General features: G+C 37.8%; 1 protein-coding gene across 1 annotated transcript in view; it reads left to right on the plus strand.

Moving 5' to 3' along the window:
• Positions 1–20816, plus strand: part of cplx2 (complexin 2) — a 48278-nt gene that overhangs the window by 16897 nt on the left and 10565 nt on the right. Inside the window, exons 2-3 of the mRNA XM_038286560.1 lie at positions 12648–12810; positions 20159–20334. Of these exons, the coding sequence (XP_038142488.1) occupies positions 12780–12810; positions 20159–20334 (207 nt within the window). The 5' untranslated portion in view covers positions 12648–12779. The remainder of the gene's footprint in view (positions 1–12647; positions 12811–20158; positions 20335–20816) is intronic.

Here is a 20816-nt window from a genome sequence, read left to right on the forward strand (position 1 = left end):
TTATATGCCGTTTTTTTTTTCCTCCCACCAAGTATGTTGACGTCTAATGATCAAACCCTTCTATTTTGGTCTATTTGATTATTTCAAAAGCCTTTATTCAGGTGCAGCCTTGAAGCCTAAGATTTGCTCCCATATACTTTTTTTTCTGTCCTTCCTAACAAGGAATAATTGTACCTTTTATTTTTGTAATTACCTTATCAAATTATAAACTTTAACTTTTGATATGCTAACTGATGCCTGTTCTCAGATTGAACATAATTGCTGTTCTTTTTGCCTTTGATTAAATGTTAAAATTATTGTTCAAATTATTAAGTAAGTAGATAATATCTGACCTATTTACCCTCGCACTTCCTTTATCACTGTCTTCTGACTTTTTTCATCTTCATCCCAGATTTTTAAACCTCTCTCTTATTGACATTTTCATCCTTGCCATTCTCCTTTTCTTTTTCATTATCTAGCTTGCAGTCTCTGTCCTTACTAGTCTTCTAATTTCTTCCAGTCCTCTCTCTTGTTTTTTTTTTCTATTTCTTTGGCCTCATGACTGGAAGACAAATGAGTTAATGCTTCACTGGTGATATATAGCCTCCTTTCTGCCCTCCATCATCCACCCCCCGAAGGGAGGAAGCATGGAGATCTGCAGATACATATACTGAATCAAAAGTAGTCAGAGTACTGCCTCCCTTTCCAAATATCGGTGTCAAGAATTGAAAGAAGATCTTGCAGTTTCCATATTTTGGATCATGGATTCACTTTGCAAAAACAGGAGAGTAAAATAATTCACTTAAACTCTGTACAGCATGTAACTTATCTTAATATACCCCACGAAGCTTGTTTTAGCTGTTCTATAGATTATTAATACTGTTATTCATGCTTTAAAGATTATTGCCTTTCAAACCGATTGATTTAACTTAGCAAATTATACTATTATATTTCCCTGTGCTGTTGTGTTGTGTCTAATCAACATAAAGTGTAAGGGTTAAAAGTAGTTTTCTAGTTATCATGTTTCATTATTTGATTTTAAATGACTTTTTTAAGTCTTTAATCTATACATTTTATTAGCATTAGAACATGTTGGCAAAAACATAGTTATCAGGGTTTTAATAAGGGATGCACAAATTGATTGCTTGGCCAGGTTTTTCTTAATTTTGGGAGATTGGTGCTCAGCTGATATCTGTATGTAAAACCGATCTTATCCATTGATATTATCTACCTCTATAAAGCTCTATAAAACACCCACCGTAAATCAACTTTAATTGATATTCTAGAGCCATTTTTTCACAACTAGTCATTGTTTCACTGGTACTGATTATTATTTTTCAAGGTAATATTATAATATTGAAGGTGTCTTGTGATCTTATAACAACTTAAAGTTTGAGTTATAAAGAAAAATCAGTATAGGTTCAAATCAGAATCGACATGTCAGGGCTTTCAATGATCGGTGATCAGCCAGAAACTGTGTATCTCTAGTTTTAACTCAATATTTCTCTGCTTTTTATTTTGCCTTTCTGAACTTCTGAGTGAGGTGGTCAAGCAAATTACTTTAAGACATTTAGAAAGATTGTTTTAGAGAGATAAACATGCATTATTTTGTAAAATAAGGTAACCTTCATATATCAATGAACAGAGGTTGAGAAGGCTAATGAGTCGTGTCAATACTTCATCAAAAACAGCTTCAACGTCAGTGATTAAGAGGTTTTTCGGTTGAAGAGACATGACAGAGTTTTCTAATGATACTGCCTCCTGTGGCCAAAGCACAGACCTGCAGGACTCTTCTTCTTCCTGCTTTCAAAGCTTTCTCCGATAAAGTTTACCCTTTTCACCTTGCTTCTGATTATTGACGCTGATGCTTCGATTGTTTTTTAGGTTGGCCTCATTTGACATGGAAAAGCTTGACCTTGCATCCACAGAAAGAACAGGAACCTCTTATCCAAAATAAATTCAGGGAAAATAGGCTTTAGGCTTATACAGTAGATGCATCTGCACAGAGGTGTCAGTTTGATCATCAAACACATTTAAGACATAAGGGGTTCAAATAAAAAGGCTATTTTGAACAGATTGTTCTGTAAAAGCTTATAACACTTCTCTGTAAGGAATCTGCAGAGACTTGCTCCATTTCTCTCTTTTTATAAACGATTCTTTTCGGGTTGTCACATTTTCGTGCCTTTCGAGTTAAATCATTTGCTTCTGATTTACAGAAAATTATGCCTGATTCTTGGTTTCTGTTATGTGTGAGGCACACATGACCCCTTGGTCATCAGAGGTGGTCAGCAAAAAAAGATGGACAACAACTTATTTGAGTTTAATCCCTATTCCAGAGAACTTCCACAACAACACGTCACTGATTAAATCCAGGCAAATTATGTTAATTGAAGTCACCTTGTATGTTGATAACATACAACATTCCTCAATTTCACCTTATAAACCTATCCTCCACAGTGTTGAATATCAGTTTCGAAACTGCTTAAAGTTCACTAGCCACTGACTGTAAAATATTAATCCAAATGATACTGTCTTAAGGGCTAATCATGCTGGACACACAGACATTCCACATGGAAAATGAGCCTGGAAGCCCAAAATGACGTAATTTGGACGAATGGACCTCGCGGACGCTTCAAGCATAAACCGAGCTTTATCATGCTAGATTCATACCAAGTGGGTTTTGATAGTCAGGGGCATCTGGTTTACACGCAAATATTTGTCTCTAAATTTGACCAGTTCTCATAATTATTTTAGCAGAGATGCTTAACTGCTTTCGCCGATTTCCCATATCTGGTATAAACTTGCTTCAGCAGGTTATAACCACAAAAAAACAAACAAAAAGAGAGTCAGATTTCTGAATGACCTGATGAGAGCTACTGTTCTACCATCTAGCTGGTAAGGAACCCAAGCTTTTGCTAAAATTAAACCTTGAAGACTTATCAGTCACTCTTATCAGTCAAGTGCCAGCCAATCAGGACGGCACCTCTTTCGGATCCAACCATCTTTCAAGATCACCTTCAATTCGCTTCTGCCCAAATTTCACCCACCGCTCCATCTTCTACCACCCCTCACTCTAATGCTATTCGTTGTTCCACGTCCTGCTGTTTATTCCAGCCCAAGTGTCCGGGCCCCGGGGGGAAAGACTACTCTAATCCTTATCTTAGGTTACTCATCCAAGTGAAAGTCAATTCACAGAATTAAAGTCTTCTCCCGGCGCCTGAGAGCCAAATAACTTATTTCAGTCTTGTTAATAAAAATGTTCTAATTGGAGCTTTTCTCTCCAGGTTGAAATATTTCTTATTCAATTTGATGAAAAAGCAAGAGAAACTTTCCTAACAGGGTTTTTGTTCATGGTATCTTGGCTTTATAGAAGAAAAATTTTGTATTGTTACAGATACATTTGTTTAGTTTTCCAATTTAGCATATGAACAACTAAAAGGGGCGAGAGAGATGCAAATGAATGACATTTTTGATGAGAACTGGTGGGAAAATATCAGCAGATGATTAAATGTCAACAAACCAACAGCTTCTTCTTCAGTCAAAGGCCAACATGTCGGCAGCGTTATATGATCTTTTGTCTTTCATGTTCTTTTGTCCTTTGGCTGAATGAGTTTACTCAGGAAATGTCACCAGCTGTTTAGTTGCACTCCATCACCAGTCGGCTTTTCTGTGCTTGTCGTTGTTTTGGTTTTGTTTGTCTTTTTAGCTTCTAAGAGTTTCATGCAAATTATAGCTCCAGTAGTAAACCCCGCTGTTGGTGCCACTACCCTTTAATTATATCCATTCATAAGCAAATCTGTATTTTGTCTATTATCCACTTGAGCATGTTTGTATGCTCTAGCTGTTTGGCCCTGTTATATTCTTGTTATGTATTCCATCTTGTTTTACTTTTATTTTAAATTTTCTACATTTCATACATAGAATAGGTCTTCACTTATAAACCACTCTAGTTTACCATTTCTTTCCTCAATCTAGCTATGTCCGGAATCTTAATGAAAGAGTCCAGGTCCAGTTATCCCATGATTAATTTAGCTAAAAAAAAAAAAAGGCCAACTTTTTAACCACCTGCTTAAGTACTGATTATTTATGCCTCTCTAAATTGCTTAACCAAGAAAAAAAAAATCTCACCTTACAAATAACTTTGTGTTCTTCGCTAAAATACAGAGCGAGGCACAACAATAATTAATTTATGTCTAAGAAAAGCTGTATTGTGATTTTTGTATATTTATTTAAATATTGCCTTGAGCCTGGATCAACCATTGAACACCAGTTGACCTCGGCAGATGGCCGCTTACACTGAGCCTGGTTCTGCTGGAGGTTTCTTCCTGTTAAAAGGGAGTTTTTCCTCTCCACTGTCGCTACAAGCATACTTAGTGTGAGGGATTGAATTCTAGTAAATGAGTCGATGCAATCAACTGGTTTTCCTTAGATAGAAAACTTTAAATCAATTTAACTGTATGATCTTGTAAACTGTAAAGTGCCTTATGATGACGTGTTGTGAATTGGTGCTATATAAATAAAATGAATTTAATATAATTTAATGTCCAGTTTGGTGCAGACCACATGCTGTAATGCATGTCATGGTTAAGTATCACAGGAAAACATCACAGTATCAAACACCAATTAAGCAAAACCAATCTTTCATGACAGTTGGAGGCATACCTCCAGTAAGCTTCTACTTGGACAGTTCTATAGCTGTGTGCAAACTTTCAGTAACTTGTCTGCAAGCTGTGTTCTCTTCGTGTTTCAATGTTAGCAAAAACACGAGAATCCATCTAGTCCTGCTGTCATCCAACCATTTGAGAGCTACCCAAAATGGTTGGCCAGTCATGTGGCACTATTATATATGTAGGCGGGACATTTAGCTGTGAAGAAAGCAAGAGCTGCCGATTTCAGAGCCAAAACAAACATAGCAGAACAGAAGGATGCACTTGTAAATGCTGGCATTATATCTGCTTTGTCAGAATCCACAATATTTTCAGAACAGTAGGAGTGCTACTAGTGTAGCTTTTTGTGGTTTCTCACAGAAGAATAATGATTACATTAATTCTAATAGATCAAAAGTTTCCCTCCTTTTTTAGAGTTTAAGAGATGAAAAAAGTTATTGACATATTTAAAGGGACTTGGCCATGTCGAGTTTAAAACCATGAAAGCTTTTAAAAAAGTAACTTGACCACATCGTTATTTCAATCTAACTATATAGATATTGTCTTTGTGTATAATTACTTCATTAGAGGGATATTTTTGCTAAATGGTCAGTATCTGTGTATTCTAATTTACTAATCTAGTGTACAATTTATAACTCAAACACCAACTTTAAGTTTGTGGTGAAGAGCTCCAAGAAAAGGTGGTTTCATTGGCATTATAGTAAAATAAGATGATAAAATGTTGAAGAAGGAGAAGTTTCTAAATATAATTTGGATTCCATCTATTATGTAAATGTTGAAGTGACGTCAAAATCCAGCTAGATTAAATAGCCTGCCAGCATTAAAAATTAAATCAGATCCTGCACAGAAATAGCTTGTGAATGATCATAGCTCATCTGTAATCCCAATGTATTGTTGTTATTCAGAGAAACAAGAATATATTTTTGGGTTTCATTTAAGTCTGAAAATAGATAAAAATAGCTTTCTGACACAAAAAAAACTGTCAACATCAACGTAGGCCAAAAAAAGAAGTTTCAGTCAGTGAAGCAAGCTCGTTTTTTTCCCTTCCAGCCTGTATTGAGGGAATAATTTGTCTGCAGGAAGTCACATGAATAAATAATGTTCTTGAGTGCTGAGATCGCTCGTTGGCAGATCTGAGAGCTGGGCATGTCGTTAGCAGGTCATCATTAATTTAGCCACAAACGTCTGCACCATTCATCTGCTGTCTTTGGTGAATTTGGCTTGGTAAATGGATTAATTGTAAAACAGACTAAATGTGTCATTTCGGACCTACATGTCTATTATGCACTTATAATATACAGTTTACGTAAATCAGATTATTTAGGAAGGAAGGGGAGTGGGGGCCTTGTGGTTAGGGCATTGCACTTGGAATCAAGAGGTTCTGAGTTTGAGCCCCACTACCACAGACTGCCACTCTGGGTCCCTGAGCACAGACTCTAAACCCCACACTGCTCCCGGGGGGCTGCACGATGGCCGCCTACTGCTCCCCAAGGGGATGGGTTAAATGCAGAGGTAAATTTATCCAATTTCAGATGTTATTATTAAAAAGAATATAGAAAAACTGCATATAAAAAAAATCCACAGGAAGTAAAAAAGATTAGCGCATAGATCTTTTCTGTCCAAGTGAACTCTTAAAATAAAAGCGTGCACCACTGGCAATTGTTATTCAGCAGATTCATCCACCTGAGCTGTGCAGCTCATCTAGTGTCACTATGAGGTCATTTGGTGCCACTCTGACTACTGTCTCACTCATTGCTTTTTTAGTTGATAATCAAATTGTCCAAATTATAACCATAAAAAATAAATGCATAACAGAAACGCTAGCAATAACAGAAAATAAATAAATAAAAACCTACTTTTCTTTTCAGTGAAATGTTTTTGTCCCAGGATGAGAGGGTTATTTTTCCGTATTGAAATTGGTGTTTTTAGTAAAACTTGTAATAGAACCTGTTTTTGTTTTTTGTTTTTGCATTACAAGCCTTGTGATGTTACTACTGACATATAAGATTAAGAAGAAGCCTTTTTATTTTTGAGTGAACAAACTTTTTTATGTGTAATTTCAATTGCATGTTTTCTTCAATAGAAACACCACAATTACTAAACTGTGGTTTTATGACTTTATGAGAATTTCAACAAGATTTTTTGGACCTTGTAAAGGAAATGCAGCTGTTGAACAGCCTGTCAGTTTAGGTTGACTTCAATGTTTTGGTATGAAGTTTTTATAGCGTAATCATCTTTCAAATCTCCTCACAACTTGTTTTCTAATCTGCCTGCTCTAACAAGCTTTTAGGGCCTTTAAAGATATTAGTAATAATGGTGGAACATCCAGGTCCAGGGTGTAAAAATCCTGCCAAGTTTTCCTTCATCCTGTTCACTTAACCAGGTGATCAGTCTGTGTGGTGGGACAGGAAATGCAAATGCTTGGAACTCATCCCTCTACAAGCTTTTTACTTTCTGGACCTGAATTATCTTCCTCTGGTACTAAGTAAAATGTACACACATGTGGACTTTGTTTAATAAAGAGAGGAATTTGGAGGGGATTTTTTTTGTGCTAAATTTTTAGTGGTATGTTAAAAAGTAATAGGCCATCTTTGTCATCTGTGAGATTGAGGGGCCATACGTAGAGTATGGTCTGTTTTTATTTTGTGAAGCAGGCCCCTGTAATGAAGGACTGGTTTATCTCCCTGTCTCCTGTGTGTTGTTTAATAACATGCTGTGAGAAGGGCTGTAAGATTGTTTAATGCCCTGTTAGGGCAGAGCAGGCAGACCAAGACTTAGGTTTGATGTATTTATGTCTTTTCTACAAGGGTAAATAATTTAAAATGCTACAATGATTAATTGCCTCCAATCACCTTTGTTAAATGAATTTATTCAGGTTTATATTTTATTTTCATTTATACTTGATGTCAAAATACTGAAAACAAATTGCAAAAACACATTTCAGATTTACTTTTATTACATTTATTAAGTTTTTAGGGATAATATGTGATGGCCTGAGACGGATTCCAGTGGAAGGCAGCTTATAAATGGTTTTCCCTTACCAGAGGGAATTGTGTTTAATACAAAGGATCCTAGATCTCCTCCCAATAGGAAATGCCCCAATAATCACAGTCAAGTTTTAATTCTAAAATGAAATCCAAATTCCATTGCTTACTTATGTTTGTAGAAAAGCTACTAAAATAAAGATAAAAACAACCTGTGAAAAAACAGAATTCCTGGACAAAGACAATATATTCTTTTGTTTTCCTCCTCTTTTTTCCACTTATCTTTTCTTGTTCAGTCATACCCACACCAAACTGACATATTCTCTACTGCCCATCCCCACCATAGTATTGCAATTAAGCACGATGCAGTGAGCCACCGTGCCTGGCCCCGATAACATTATCCAACGTTACGCACTGTTGCCAGCGCCTGGTTTATAAAATAATGATAAAGAAAATTAAGAAAGAGACCGAAGAATGATGGAGGGAAATGGTTTAGGAAGATGAGGCAAAGAGGAGGCTTACCCCCAAGCACTGATATCGCTGATTGTATTGTATATTTGACTCTGTGAAAAGGGAGGTTTATGTAAGATTTCAAAGCTCTTCAACTATCACCAGAACCAAAAGTTTATTATGCTGGAGAGCTTCTCCAAATTCTGGTCCAAAACTATCCGCCCACTGATATAGCTTTTATATAACAAACAAAGTCTGTGGAGTCTGGAGGCAGGTAAAAACATTTTATCTTATGATGCTGATAAATTGTGTCTGTGTTTCTTATTTGCAGAGGTGTTTGCTTTTTCAAAGAAAAGGAAGAATTATTATTATTCATTCCTATCTTGATTAGCTAAACAGTTTATTTCTGCTGTTGTATTGTCTAAGACAACCAGAATGTTTTAACTTTACAACAGCGAGAAATGTTAAATTTAGACTCCATTGGAGACAATTATCGGGTTTCAAGATGATAAAAACATACTGTATGCTAAGGATGGGAACTGTGTCCTCTCCACTGGCGTTTTTATATCTGTATGTGCTTTCTACAATAAAAAACAAACAAAACAAAAACTGTTAAAGTGTGAAAAATATACAGTACTTAAAAAGTTATATTTTAACCCCCACTGCCTTTGAAATGGTTTGATCCACCTACCTACATTCCCTAACTCCAGCAGAGACTCAGTCTGAAGGTGCATTCACACCGAACGCAAACTCTGGGCAAATTTCGCCCGTTTCATCTGCTTTTGATTGCCTTGATATTCGCCTAATTAAAAAAAAGCATTTCCCACAGCAGGCGGAAGTGGCCTACTTCATAGACCTGCTGATTGTTGGTTTGACCTTATCGTGGCATCATGGAATTAAAAGGCAACTGGTAGTGTTTTTTCTTTAAACTGGAAAAAAGCTGTCAGAGTTCCAAGATTCACTAAATTCCCAGAGACGGAAAGAGTAAGGGGAATACCACCACCTCCTCCAGAGATTAGATCTGGATGATGATCGCTTTATGCGTATCTGTGACCCTCTTCGGGGCTCTGCTCTCCTGCATTGGGATGAATCACCCGAACAATAAAGGGTTAGGTGAGACACCATTCTGGGGCTCAGACTGGAGCTTTGGGAAATCAGTGCCAGAAAATGGCAGAAAAAAAAGATGATCCAGAATGAGGCTGTCAGCTGTGTCAGCCTCTGGAAATATGGAATCACCATGGGAGATCAGCAGAGGCCCCCTCGGGGAATCAGTGCATTAGAGCGGGGAGAGGAGGCAGAGTGGGAAGCCTGCTGGGGGAAACAGCAATGCTGAGAGGCAGGGACTGGCTGGGGCTAGATATATAGGCTAACTGGTCAGATTAGACTACTTGGAAGACAGAACGGGTTAGAGACTACGGCTGACTGGGTGTAGGACAGTGGTACAACTGAGAGGCCAGCTTTGAACCAGAGCAAGGAGAAGTGTGGGAGATGAAAGGAGTACCACGGAGATTCAGCTTTCCAGAGCAGACATCGGCGGAGCTTGGGAAAGAAGACATCTGTCTTTATTACATTTTCCTAATTATCTGTATACTGTTCACCCAGTTTATACACAAAAAAAGAGGCTTTCATGAAAACTGGTTCCAAAACTTTAAATGGTTGGAGTATGTTTCCCAAAAAAAAAAAATGACACTCTCTGCTGCTTTGCATGTCTGGTATTTGGCTAAAGTCTCAGATAGGATGCATTAGTGAATGATGTCAGAAACTGGCAAATGGCACTGAGCAAGATTTAAAAATGTATGTGAAAAACTTTAAAATGTATCTTGACAGTCGGCTGTCTGGGTGCTCAGCACCCCTAAACCTCTGATCCTAGGATAACCCCTGGTCCTCTTCCTTGCTGACGCTGTTGTGCAATAACTAAATCTTTCCTTTATTCTATTACTGAGTCCTGGAGTCTGTCTCTGTAAAGATAAGAACTGCTTATTTTCCAGACCACATACACCACACAGACCACATAGCCTAATGCAGAAGATAAAAGCATAGAAGTGATTCATCCAGTTTGCATCTGGTCAGATGGCGCAGAGGAGCAGCAGCCATCTCTGCTGAACAAACAAACACTGAAAATATGTGCTATGTAATTCATCATTTGGAATACCTGAAATTTGATAATTAGATTTACATGAAACCAAGAAGACATGTTGTCACAAAGAACAAATGATTATGTGCCAACTGTAAATAATAAAGGACAGAAAATTAAGCCGTCCTTTACATTCTGTACTATGCTTCTAAATAAATTTAGTTTCAACTATAGATTATTTAAGATATAATCTTGAAATTAAAACTGCTATATTATGTGATACTTTGGATTATTAATCAATTATTTATATTTTTTATATAAAAGTACATGACAAGCTTTTATATGATGTGAGTCCCTACCAGGGTGCAAATGACTAGCCAAGGGATAACGATGCAGGACGTTAGTCTCTATTTGTCCATTTTTAAACAAGACCTTGATGCAAGGCGTTAAAATATCTGATGTCTTGGTCATGAGTGATGGTAGGATGGACTTGGAGATGGATGAATTAGTGCTTTGTGGGTTGTAATGCTGTTACTGCTCCAATCTGTCAAGGCTAACAAGTAGCCACCCTTAACACGCAAGCCTCCTAATTTACCTGTCTTTGTTCTGACTTTTTACTATGGTCATTAAGATATTGATCCTTAAGTAAAGAAAGACACAAGCAGCTGAATCAAGCTTCCTATGTTGGGCGGCTGAGCTCAGCCTTAGATACAGGGTGAAAAACATCAGTCGTTTGCATGTCTTCCATTGGTTTTGAAAGTGTGTGAGACCCAGGAATGTGGAGGGACATCTTTCAACTCAGTTGGACTAATCTGGGTAAATAAAAGTTATAAATAAGGGGGGGAAAGGCCTTTGGGTATCCCAGATTGAGCCGGAGTGTAGCTGTAAAGAGACCATTAACCAAACTATAGCGCTATGTTTTAGTAATCCTTCTAATCATTTGACACATCACCATTAGTCTAAGCAAAAAACAGCCTTTCTGTAAAAGAATATTACATTTGCTGTCTTGGTACTTTCTTTTTTTTTTCCTGCAGGTGGGATTTGGATCACCCTGACTCACTGCCTGATTTCCACCTGTGCAAACACCTTACATCAAAGCACAGTTAATTCATCTAAAGTTGTTTTTTCTGTGTTTGAATTTGCTCAGATCTATCTCTGTTATTGTTGCAGTGAAAATGCTCCCATCTTATCTTAGGTGACTGTCTCTTATATTGAGCAATATCCTTGATTTGGTATCAGTATACATTGGCAATACTGATATTTTTGTTTCTACCCAGACAGAAGATGCATGTTCATGCCAGCTGAAATCAGGCGCTTCTAGCCCTGGGGCGTTAGTCACAGTTATAAAATGGGTTGTCGACCCGCTCTGCCACATCTCCCCTGTTACCTCCTAGAATAAGCGGCCCAGTCTGCTGTCCCAGATCGTTTAAATCCTGTGCCATTCAGCTCTGGCAAATATTGGCTTAGCATAATGACAATGGGCAGTCGCCGAAGGGAAACCAGGAGAGTTCTAATTTAAAGTGGAATCCTGTTCCGCTTCAGCAGGTGCAATAAAGTTGGAGGATTTCATCTTAGTTGACATTAGTGGAGGAGAGCCAGTATTTAATAGTGCAACACTGAATGCATTTAGGGGGACACATTTAGGTGGTACTCGCTCCAACACCACAGTCGGATAGATTAGAAATGATTTGAAAAATACTTGTCCTTTATTTTTTCTCTGCTACTTTTGTTTAAATTGTTCATTCTCTTTGATTGTACAGTGTATGAATTTTTGAGTATTGAGTATTGACAAAAATACAACCATGAAGTGTGGTATCTATATCTGTGAAGATTCTCAGTCATCCAGGTCATGGTCCAGCTTGAAAAAGTTAAGCTTAGTATATATATATATATATATATATATATATATATATATATATATATATATATATATATATATATATATATATGTATGTATGTATGTATGTATATGTGTATATATATATAGATGTATATATATATATATATATATATATATATATATATATATATATATATATATATATATATATATATATATATGTTTGTATTACTTTGTTATCAGAAACTGAGTTTTATTGTGTCTTATGTGTGTTTATGTGCGTTTTAATGCATGTGCACTATTTTCCTCTTACAAGCTGGGTGGTCGTGATGAATCGTTTGTAATCAAAGTGTTATTCTACATGAAATATTTGCTGGCAGGCAGTGATGACTGATCTGTTTGTTCAAGCACAGATAGAGTTCTCAGTATTGATCCAAGCTCTTCCCTGAATAGGATTTCTGCCACAGAGGGAAATAATGTAATAAAGATCTCATTATGTGTCCAATACTCGGTGAGTTTGGGGAGCTATGAGTCTTTTTTCAGTGATCCTTTTACATGACTCCTATAGAGGCAGTGTTTAAAGTTTATGTAATGTGGGTAAATTCCATTTGCATTATTTCATCATGTCCTTCGATTATTTTCTTGTCTTGCAGAGAGTTGTTTGACATTACAACAGAAAAAGAGGAAATCGAGGACCACTGGGACAAGACGCCTTCAGGTTCGGTTGTTAGATAGTCAGTGTTCTTTGGCTTTGAGAGCAGCGACTCTATCAGGCAGAAGAAACCATGGATTTTGTAATGAAGCAAGCTTTGGGTGGTAAGTACTCTGCAACAGCATCCATGTTCTGCTCCTCTGAACATTTCTAGCCTGAAAATCATTGCTTACGATCAAGAAAACCTCCTGCTGACTCCATTAAAAATTCTGCGTTATGTTGATAACGTTGTAACATTAATGTATTTATCACTCCTGATCATGCAGTAGCTTATTATTGATAGTCTTACTGTTCATATAATTATTTTAAATAAAATGAGGGATGCTGGAGAAACAAAGGATTTGGGAAATTAACTGAGGCTCTGGCTAGAAACACATCTTAACTCTGCCCTGCATTGTTGTTAAAATCCAAATTAACATATGAAAAACCTGACATAAGCTCCAAAACTAATTCAATTTAAATTATTTGTCTAACCCTGGACCAAAGGTGCCCCTCCTTTTTGTTCCTCTGTTTTCATCCTTTTAGAACGGAAAACATTAATGAAGCCACTGACAACAACCAGTCCTCACATGTTAAATGTTTGATTCAATAACCTCTTTGACACATGAACATCATAAAACTTTCCTGACAGTAGCTCTTCCTCTATAGTTCCACAATCTTCCTCTTGCTTCTCCTCCAAACCCTCTGGCCTCCTTGTCTCCTTCAGTTAGACCTATTCACTGAGAACAACATAAAGATGTCAGTGTGAATCTCCTTGTAAGTCAAGGGCCCCCAAGCCCCAGAGGTCATGCCTCTTTAAATCATCCCCCTCATCTAGTTTCATCAGTTCAATGACCACCAAGCCACAATGAAATGAGATTTATTCCTATACAGCTCAGCTTGCCCTTCATCCTCCTCTATCAGCCCAGCTCTCCTTCATTTATCCTCCTCACTGCTCATGTCCTGCTGTCCTTTCTTCTTTACTTCTCCTTTATCCAATCTGTTCATCTGAGCTTTATTCACTTCATCGCGCCACTTAATTTTTTTTTTTTCCTGGATCCTCTTTTATTTTCACTTTAATTCATCTGTTGTTCTCTAACTGCTGATTAAGCTAACTTAGCTGATGTTTAGTTTCAGGATTTTGTTGTCTTTTCTTTACATTGTGACACTTTACATAAAGTCTCGCAGATGTCATTCTTTCTCGAACTAATACCTTTTTTGCACTCTACTTTTCACTAATATCCGTATACAATAATATATCTTTATATTTTTGCTGCACATTATGGCTACAAATCGGGAAAGACAAGAAAATTCACCTTGGATACCTCAATGTTGTTTCAGACTAATTAAATGTATTATAATCGATAGTGTGATCTCAAGAAGGCTGAAAGATGTACCTCAGTTTAAAAAAGCATGAATAAAGCATTAAGTTAACGGTTGACGGTTCAAGCCCCGACTTCGACTTTCAGTGTCGTTGTGTCCTTGGGCAAGACACTTCACCTGCATTGTCTACTGATGGTCAGAGGGCCCGGTGGCGCCAGTGTACGGCAGCCCCGCTTCTGTCAGTGAGCCCCAGGGCAGCTGTGGATACAATGTAGCTTGCCACTATCAGTGTGTGAGTGTGTGCGTGAATGGGTGAATGAATGTAGTGTAAAGCGCTTTGGTCAAGTCTCCTAACTTGAATAAAGGCGCTATATAAGTACATGCCATTTACCATTTAAAGGTGGGCACAACCAATATAACCAGGTTTTTGCACCATTATATATTTCCTTATAGTTTAACTTAACAGGTTTTTGCATGTTTTACATCACATTACATTTGCATGAATGGTGGAAAAAGTTGAGAAAATATATCTGGTCTGTCTTTGGCAGAACCTTTTGATATCAGAAATAGTACAAAATTCTTTTCTTAAACAGGAGTTTGATTAATTTGGTAAGAATAACAATACTGTGTCCAAAGGATCAGAAAGGATAGGAATTCCTGCAGTCTAAATAAAGTATAAATGGGATTTTAAAGTAAATATATTTGATCTCTGAGTGTGATTCAGTGCCTTTAAAGATTAAATAAATGGGCTAACCAAGGGGAGGATGTAATTGGTGTAGCATGTATATATGAGATATATTAACAGGTCATAATTTGTGTTTTCTGTGTTATTTTTCTTATTATTCAAATTAGAAAAGTGTTCATACTGAGTTCATGTAAACTATATTAGTCAACTGCTCTATTTTTACTTAAGTATTAAAAAGAGAAAGACAAAATTGGACACATTTAAACTTTATTTCTTGTCCATTTTTGCTGTGCATAACATGTTTCTACTGTTTATTTTTAGTCCCTGGACCCGAAAAATGTTAAAAGAACAGAGAGGAACGTTAAAAGCAGGAAACAGGTTTCTTAATGCAGAACACAGAAACAAAGTCATATAATCAGTCCCTAACCTTTAAAACGTACACCCTAAGCAGCACGTCCTTCCTACTTCTTAAACATTGCTCCTTCTAATTCTCAGTTCTTTCTGTAAGCTGTGTTCCTGTTTATCTCAAGCTTTTTCTTTCCATTGGTTCTTCCTTTTCTTGTCATTTCTTGTCATCAAACCTCCTCCCTGGTGCTGATCTTCCTTCCTGTCCCTTCATGCAGCAGATCCACACTCTTCCTCCTTCAATTTCTGCATTTTAATTGCCTCTGTTACCCGCCTCCATACAACCTTCCATCCATACCAAGTTAAAAGGTCATAATTTGCCTCCCACTGAGAGTCTGTTAATGGCTGCTGACCCTTCTCTTTGAACTGGGTGGCTACCACTTCCCTGACACGCAGCTGGGTTTATATTAATGTATGTGCTCAATATTAAATAAATTATAGTAGCAAAGCCAGTACTCATTCAATGGGAATTTCAATTTACATTGAATGTAGTTTTGCAGTGACCACGGTTAGTTACGGCTAGTTACGGTTTATATTTTTAAGGAAATTTGAAAGCAAAATCTCTGGTGTCTGTGATGCTGTCAGCCTGTTTTTCTTCTTCTTTCAGGAAACCAGAGCTGTGAGGTTCCCGTCCTTTCTCATAAAGTAGTTGAACAGAGAGATGAGGGAGAGATAATCTCTGTAGGATCAGAATTAGATGGTCCGGACCAGGCAGGGTCCAGCCTTCTGTTTCATTTCCTGTGCAGGAGTGAGAAAGATGAGCAGGCGAGGATACAGAGATAACCTGCAGCTGAAAGCCAGTTTAATCAAAGGCTCCCAAAGACCCCACCAGTATGTGTTGCTCAGCAGCACTTTAGTATGTGTGAGGTTTCTGTGTGAGGATCGGACAGGTGTTAGTGCTACCAAACAAACAGGATCATGCCAGCTGATGAATTATGCGGGGCTTTAGCCTTCTCTCTGACTTATGAGGGTGTAATTTGTAGATGGAGGTGATCTATTATTTAAATTAGCTCAATTTTTCAAACCCTTCCACCCCTGAAGCACGGCCATCCATCTGATGGGCTGAAGGAGGAGTCAGCTGTGCACGCCTCATCTCCCTGATATCAACTTTCTTCTTGCACCCCTTGCTTTCAAACTTTCTTTACTATTATTTATTGTAATACATAATCACTGTTGTTTAACCTGAAAATGTGATTTAGAAGGAAATTATTTATGTTTTTTTTTTTTACATTTTTATTAGTATACATGTTTAACTGTTGCATGCATATAAGCATATAAGCCCTTTGGGTCAATATGCTGTTAAAAGACTTTTTACTATGATTGCAATGAGAAATTCTTCATAAAATGAGTAAGGACCCTGAGCATCCTCTTAATCAGCCTGTCCAACAACAAGAGAGTGTCTGCAGTCAGAGGCCTCTCCTGATCTACGGTATGACAGACAGCTGCAGGAGGTTCTTCCTGTCTATAGGAAGCGTATTGCAGAAACCCCTATAAGACACATTATAGCTGTGGATTTGTATGCAGCTGCTGGTCTTTTTGGTCTGTCTGCACCATTGTTCCACATCTAACCAGTGATACATGATTGGACAGATACTTGATTCGGATCTGGACTTTGACTGGGCCAATCCAACGTATAAAAATACTTTGATCTCTGCTCTCTAATACAGCATAGACTGCATGTTAAAAGTTGCATGCAGAAGGATGACCTCTCTTCAGCTAGAAGGTTAAACTTCAGCTCCATTAAATCATCCATGGCCTCTTCCTGGTTTTCTGACTGATGTGCCCTCTAATTTATTACCTCTTCTGACTTGCTTAGGTCAAGGTGTAGTTTAGTTTTATTAAAGTGAGGAGCATAAGAAAAAAAAAAACTAAAGATGCAAGATGTAGATCAGCAAAGGACAAAGAGAAGGATAAAGGAATATATGATGGATAAAGAGCTTGCGTGAAAGTTAGATAGACCAAGTGGTCAGACCACATCCACTTCAGTTATTACTAATCCTAAATCTGACATGTCAAGTATTTCTGTCTGGATTACCTTTAGCCTGGAGCTTCCATTGAGCACCTTTGCCCTCTATGTGCTACTTTTATAGGTTTCAGTAAAATTCATAATTTTTTAGTAAATCAAATCAAATTTAGATTTTGATGCAAAGGGTTTTTCAATTATTGAAATACACACAGGGATACTTATTTAAGATTCGTTTTTTCTGTGTTCTACCATCTACTAGATATTGGTTGCAGTGTTTTTATCTTTTGAATACTGACATAGCTTCATTTAGATTAAATATTTTTCATATGTCTGTTCTTTAATATGGAAGAAAATTAATGAAGTCATAGAGATTTCCTCCTTGAGCTGATATGTAAGTGTTTGCAAACATACCGTCATATATTTGAGTGTTTTAACACGTTGAGGAACCCCATCAGGCAGTCTGACCTTAACCCGACTCCCCAGTGAGTCCAATGGAACATTTTGCTGCCCGTTCCTCCCACCAACTGTGTGCTAATTTGTAGACCTCAGGTTTGCTGCCACCACACTGCGCTGCAGGGCCATTAGGGCCTCCGCATGGGTCTGCTGCTGAACAACAGGACCTGCCTTCCCTCACCTCACCAACCCCAGAGGGTGCGTTTGAAGCCAGATTTGATGCATGCACAGAAAAGTGTACTCCAAATTGTTCTGCTGCTTCTCCTGTGAGTCCTTATGAGGCCTCGGTTGGAGTATTTGACCACTTCTCATAGATAACCCCTAGTTATGATAAAAAGCACACGAAGAGGTTTGAGAAAGAGGAATAATTACTGCCACTAAGTGCTGTCATTTCGCAGACATTAATTTAATATCTTTAGCAGCAATAACTCTGGACTTTTATTGGACCACTACAACACTTTGGATTTTTTTTTTCTTGAAAATTATTTGCTGTTACTTTTTTGGTCAGTTTTCGATTGAGGAACTGATTTGGACTTAACCTCAGCTGTTATAACGCTGACCTTACGTTTATCCCTGAAATACTGTGGTGTAAAGAGGAGTAACCTGCTCCAATGCCACAAAACAAGCCCAACACATTATCTCTATGCTTGGCAGCTGGTATGGCTGATATGCCCCTGTCATGGTACTGGGGGGTAAAACTATACGTCTCTACCAACGTTGTATTCCTCAGGATCCTTGTGACGTATAATAGAAATTTAACTTTATTGATCTCACAATGGAGGAATTAACAGTTGGTTGCCATTGTGCGGCACCTCGGAGAGCAGTTTAGGGTTAAGGGTCTTGCTCAGGGACCCAGAGTGCCAGCTGTGGGTATTGAACCGGTTACTTGCACATAGCACAAATGCAGTGCTCTAACCACTAAGCCTAGACTCCCCAACACCCCCAGGAATAATGCTGAGCACTGCATGGTCTGAATCACTGACTCCCAAGAACAAAAGCAGCTATCTGAAATATACTGTTTTCCACCTGTGGTGTAAATATTTTTCCTTTAGGTGAGTTTTAAAAGTATATCAGCATTGATGTTACCTTGATCAAAAGATGCTTTACAAATCTGATTCAGCTCTGACCAAGAACATCTCATGTCCTAGAGAGCGGGGCAATATTATCAGGTCATTCAGTTCATGCTTTACGTGTCATCCTCTGGCATCAACCAAAGCATAGAACAATATCAAGTGGAAACTGAACATCCTGCATAAAGTCTTGCAAAAATAAGCAGTGAGTGGTTTGAGCGGCATGTGTCATGATCTAAGGACAGACTCCTGTCTAGTTGATTTTCAATATGAATACTTATTCCATAAGATTGATTTTTTTCTCTGATGCATCTCAACTCTCTTATTGCTTTTCTTTAAATGAACAATCTCAGCTGTGAAACACAGTAAATCTGTTTTCAGGTTCTGGCCTAATAAAGCTGTGAGGAAGATCAATACTCAGATGAAGTTTTCTCTCTGCTGGACAATCCATAATTCATACACTCTAAGGTGGTCCTGTATTTACTATTGATCAGACTGAGGTCACAACAGCATTATTGATATGTTGGAGGGAGAAGCTTTGATGTGTGCAGAGCGTATGTTATCACGGATGAAGATGTTAGCTGCTTTGAAGAACAGATGCAGAGAAAAGCCTTAAAACAAAGGATGGGGTGGTGCCTTTTTCACGGAATTTTAATCCGCTTGATGGTCAGCCTACACTTTTATATTAAAAACATGCTTTATGGATGTGAAAAGGTTCAATATTAAATACACCTGGTGCCAGACACAGAGCTTTGTGTCTAAACACATTAATCGAGAGATGAGAGGAAGGGAAATCTGGTAGAAAACAGTGTACAGACAAAAGGGATGACCACACCCTGGAGATTACTGTCATATAAGAACCATTTTGAAATATGTTTGGGGTGGTCACACAGATTGGTCTGCAGCTGGAGTCAGTGGTTTAAGGCCCACCATGCCAAGACGTCTGCAAAACATGGGTTTCAGCTGTGGCATTCCTTTTGTTAAACAAGAGACAGCATGAGAAGTGTCTGGTCTGAGCTAAAGACAAAAGGACTGGACATTTTAGCTTTGCTGAAATATTAAATCTTATTTTTTTTTTTACAACCATAGACTGCGGGAGGATTTATTTTAGGCAACATTTTAAAGAATGTAAGCCTTTTTATGTTTCACTATTTACCTTTCAATTTATGTATTGCAAACTGCTGCGGTTTGCACAAAAACTGTTCGCATTTCATTACATATCTGCTATATAAAGTGAAGTAGAATGCGGACGCACAGGTAGGAGGGACAGATGGCCGACACCGGACGGAAGGATGTATCTTCCCCAGCCTCCTTTGTTCTCTGAAGCCTTTCCAGCTGGCTCTTCCTCCTCTTTCTTGTTTTCTTGGACATCTTAAGGATCTGCAGTTCATCCACTCACTGCATAACTCTCAGTACATAGACAATGGATTTTAGATATTAAATATGGCACATTTATACTCCTGACTTAAAGTTATACTTTGAAGCATAATCTATAATCTATGCCAAATGCATTTTACAACATTTTCCTGATTGATTGCTTAATCATGTGTGTTTGTCTGATCTGGGTCCAGGGGCCACCAAGGACATGGGTAAGATGCTCGGTGGGGAGGAGGAGAAAGATCCGGATGCAGCTAAGAAGGAAGAGGAGCGACAAGAGGCGCTAAGGCAACAGGAGGAGGAGAGGAAGGCCAAACATGCTCGCATGGAGGCAGAAAGGGAAAAAGTACGGCAGACCATCAGGGACAAGGTAAACATTTACAGATTATTTAAACACATTTAATGATAGATGATCAGATATATATTTAGAATGATGTTAATGGTTATTTTTTTTAGTTATTTGTTGCTGACCGATCAATGATGTTAACTGTGTTTTTTTTTTAAGGACAGTAGAATTGATTGATTGACTTACTGCATCTTTATGCCAGTAGGACAACATTTCAAAGTTCCGCTGTTGGATTTATCACAAGGGCTCAACTAATATGTGAGCAGTGACATTTTATTACAGAAAACACAAAAAAGTTCAAGTTTTGTATGTAGTCCCCTTTAAGTTACACCTCCTTACAAACTTTTAAAGCAGTGTTGGTTTAAGATTTGCTGCTCTTTCACTCATTTCCATTGTATGTGTGAAACTATGACTATGAAAAAAAACATCAAGGACAAATATTGGATCTAATCTAGGACAGCTATTTCTTAAAGGCTTTGTTTGAGCCTTATTTTTCCCCTTTGTTG

Source organism: Cyprinodon tularosa, unplaced genomic scaffold (genome assembly GCF_016077235.1).
Source record: "Cyprinodon tularosa strain WSP-4 unplaced genomic scaffold, ASM1607723v1 ctg228, whole genome shotgun sequence".
Classification (NCBI taxonomy): domain Eukaryota; kingdom Metazoa; phylum Chordata; class Actinopteri; order Cyprinodontiformes; family Cyprinodontidae; genus Cyprinodon; species Cyprinodon tularosa.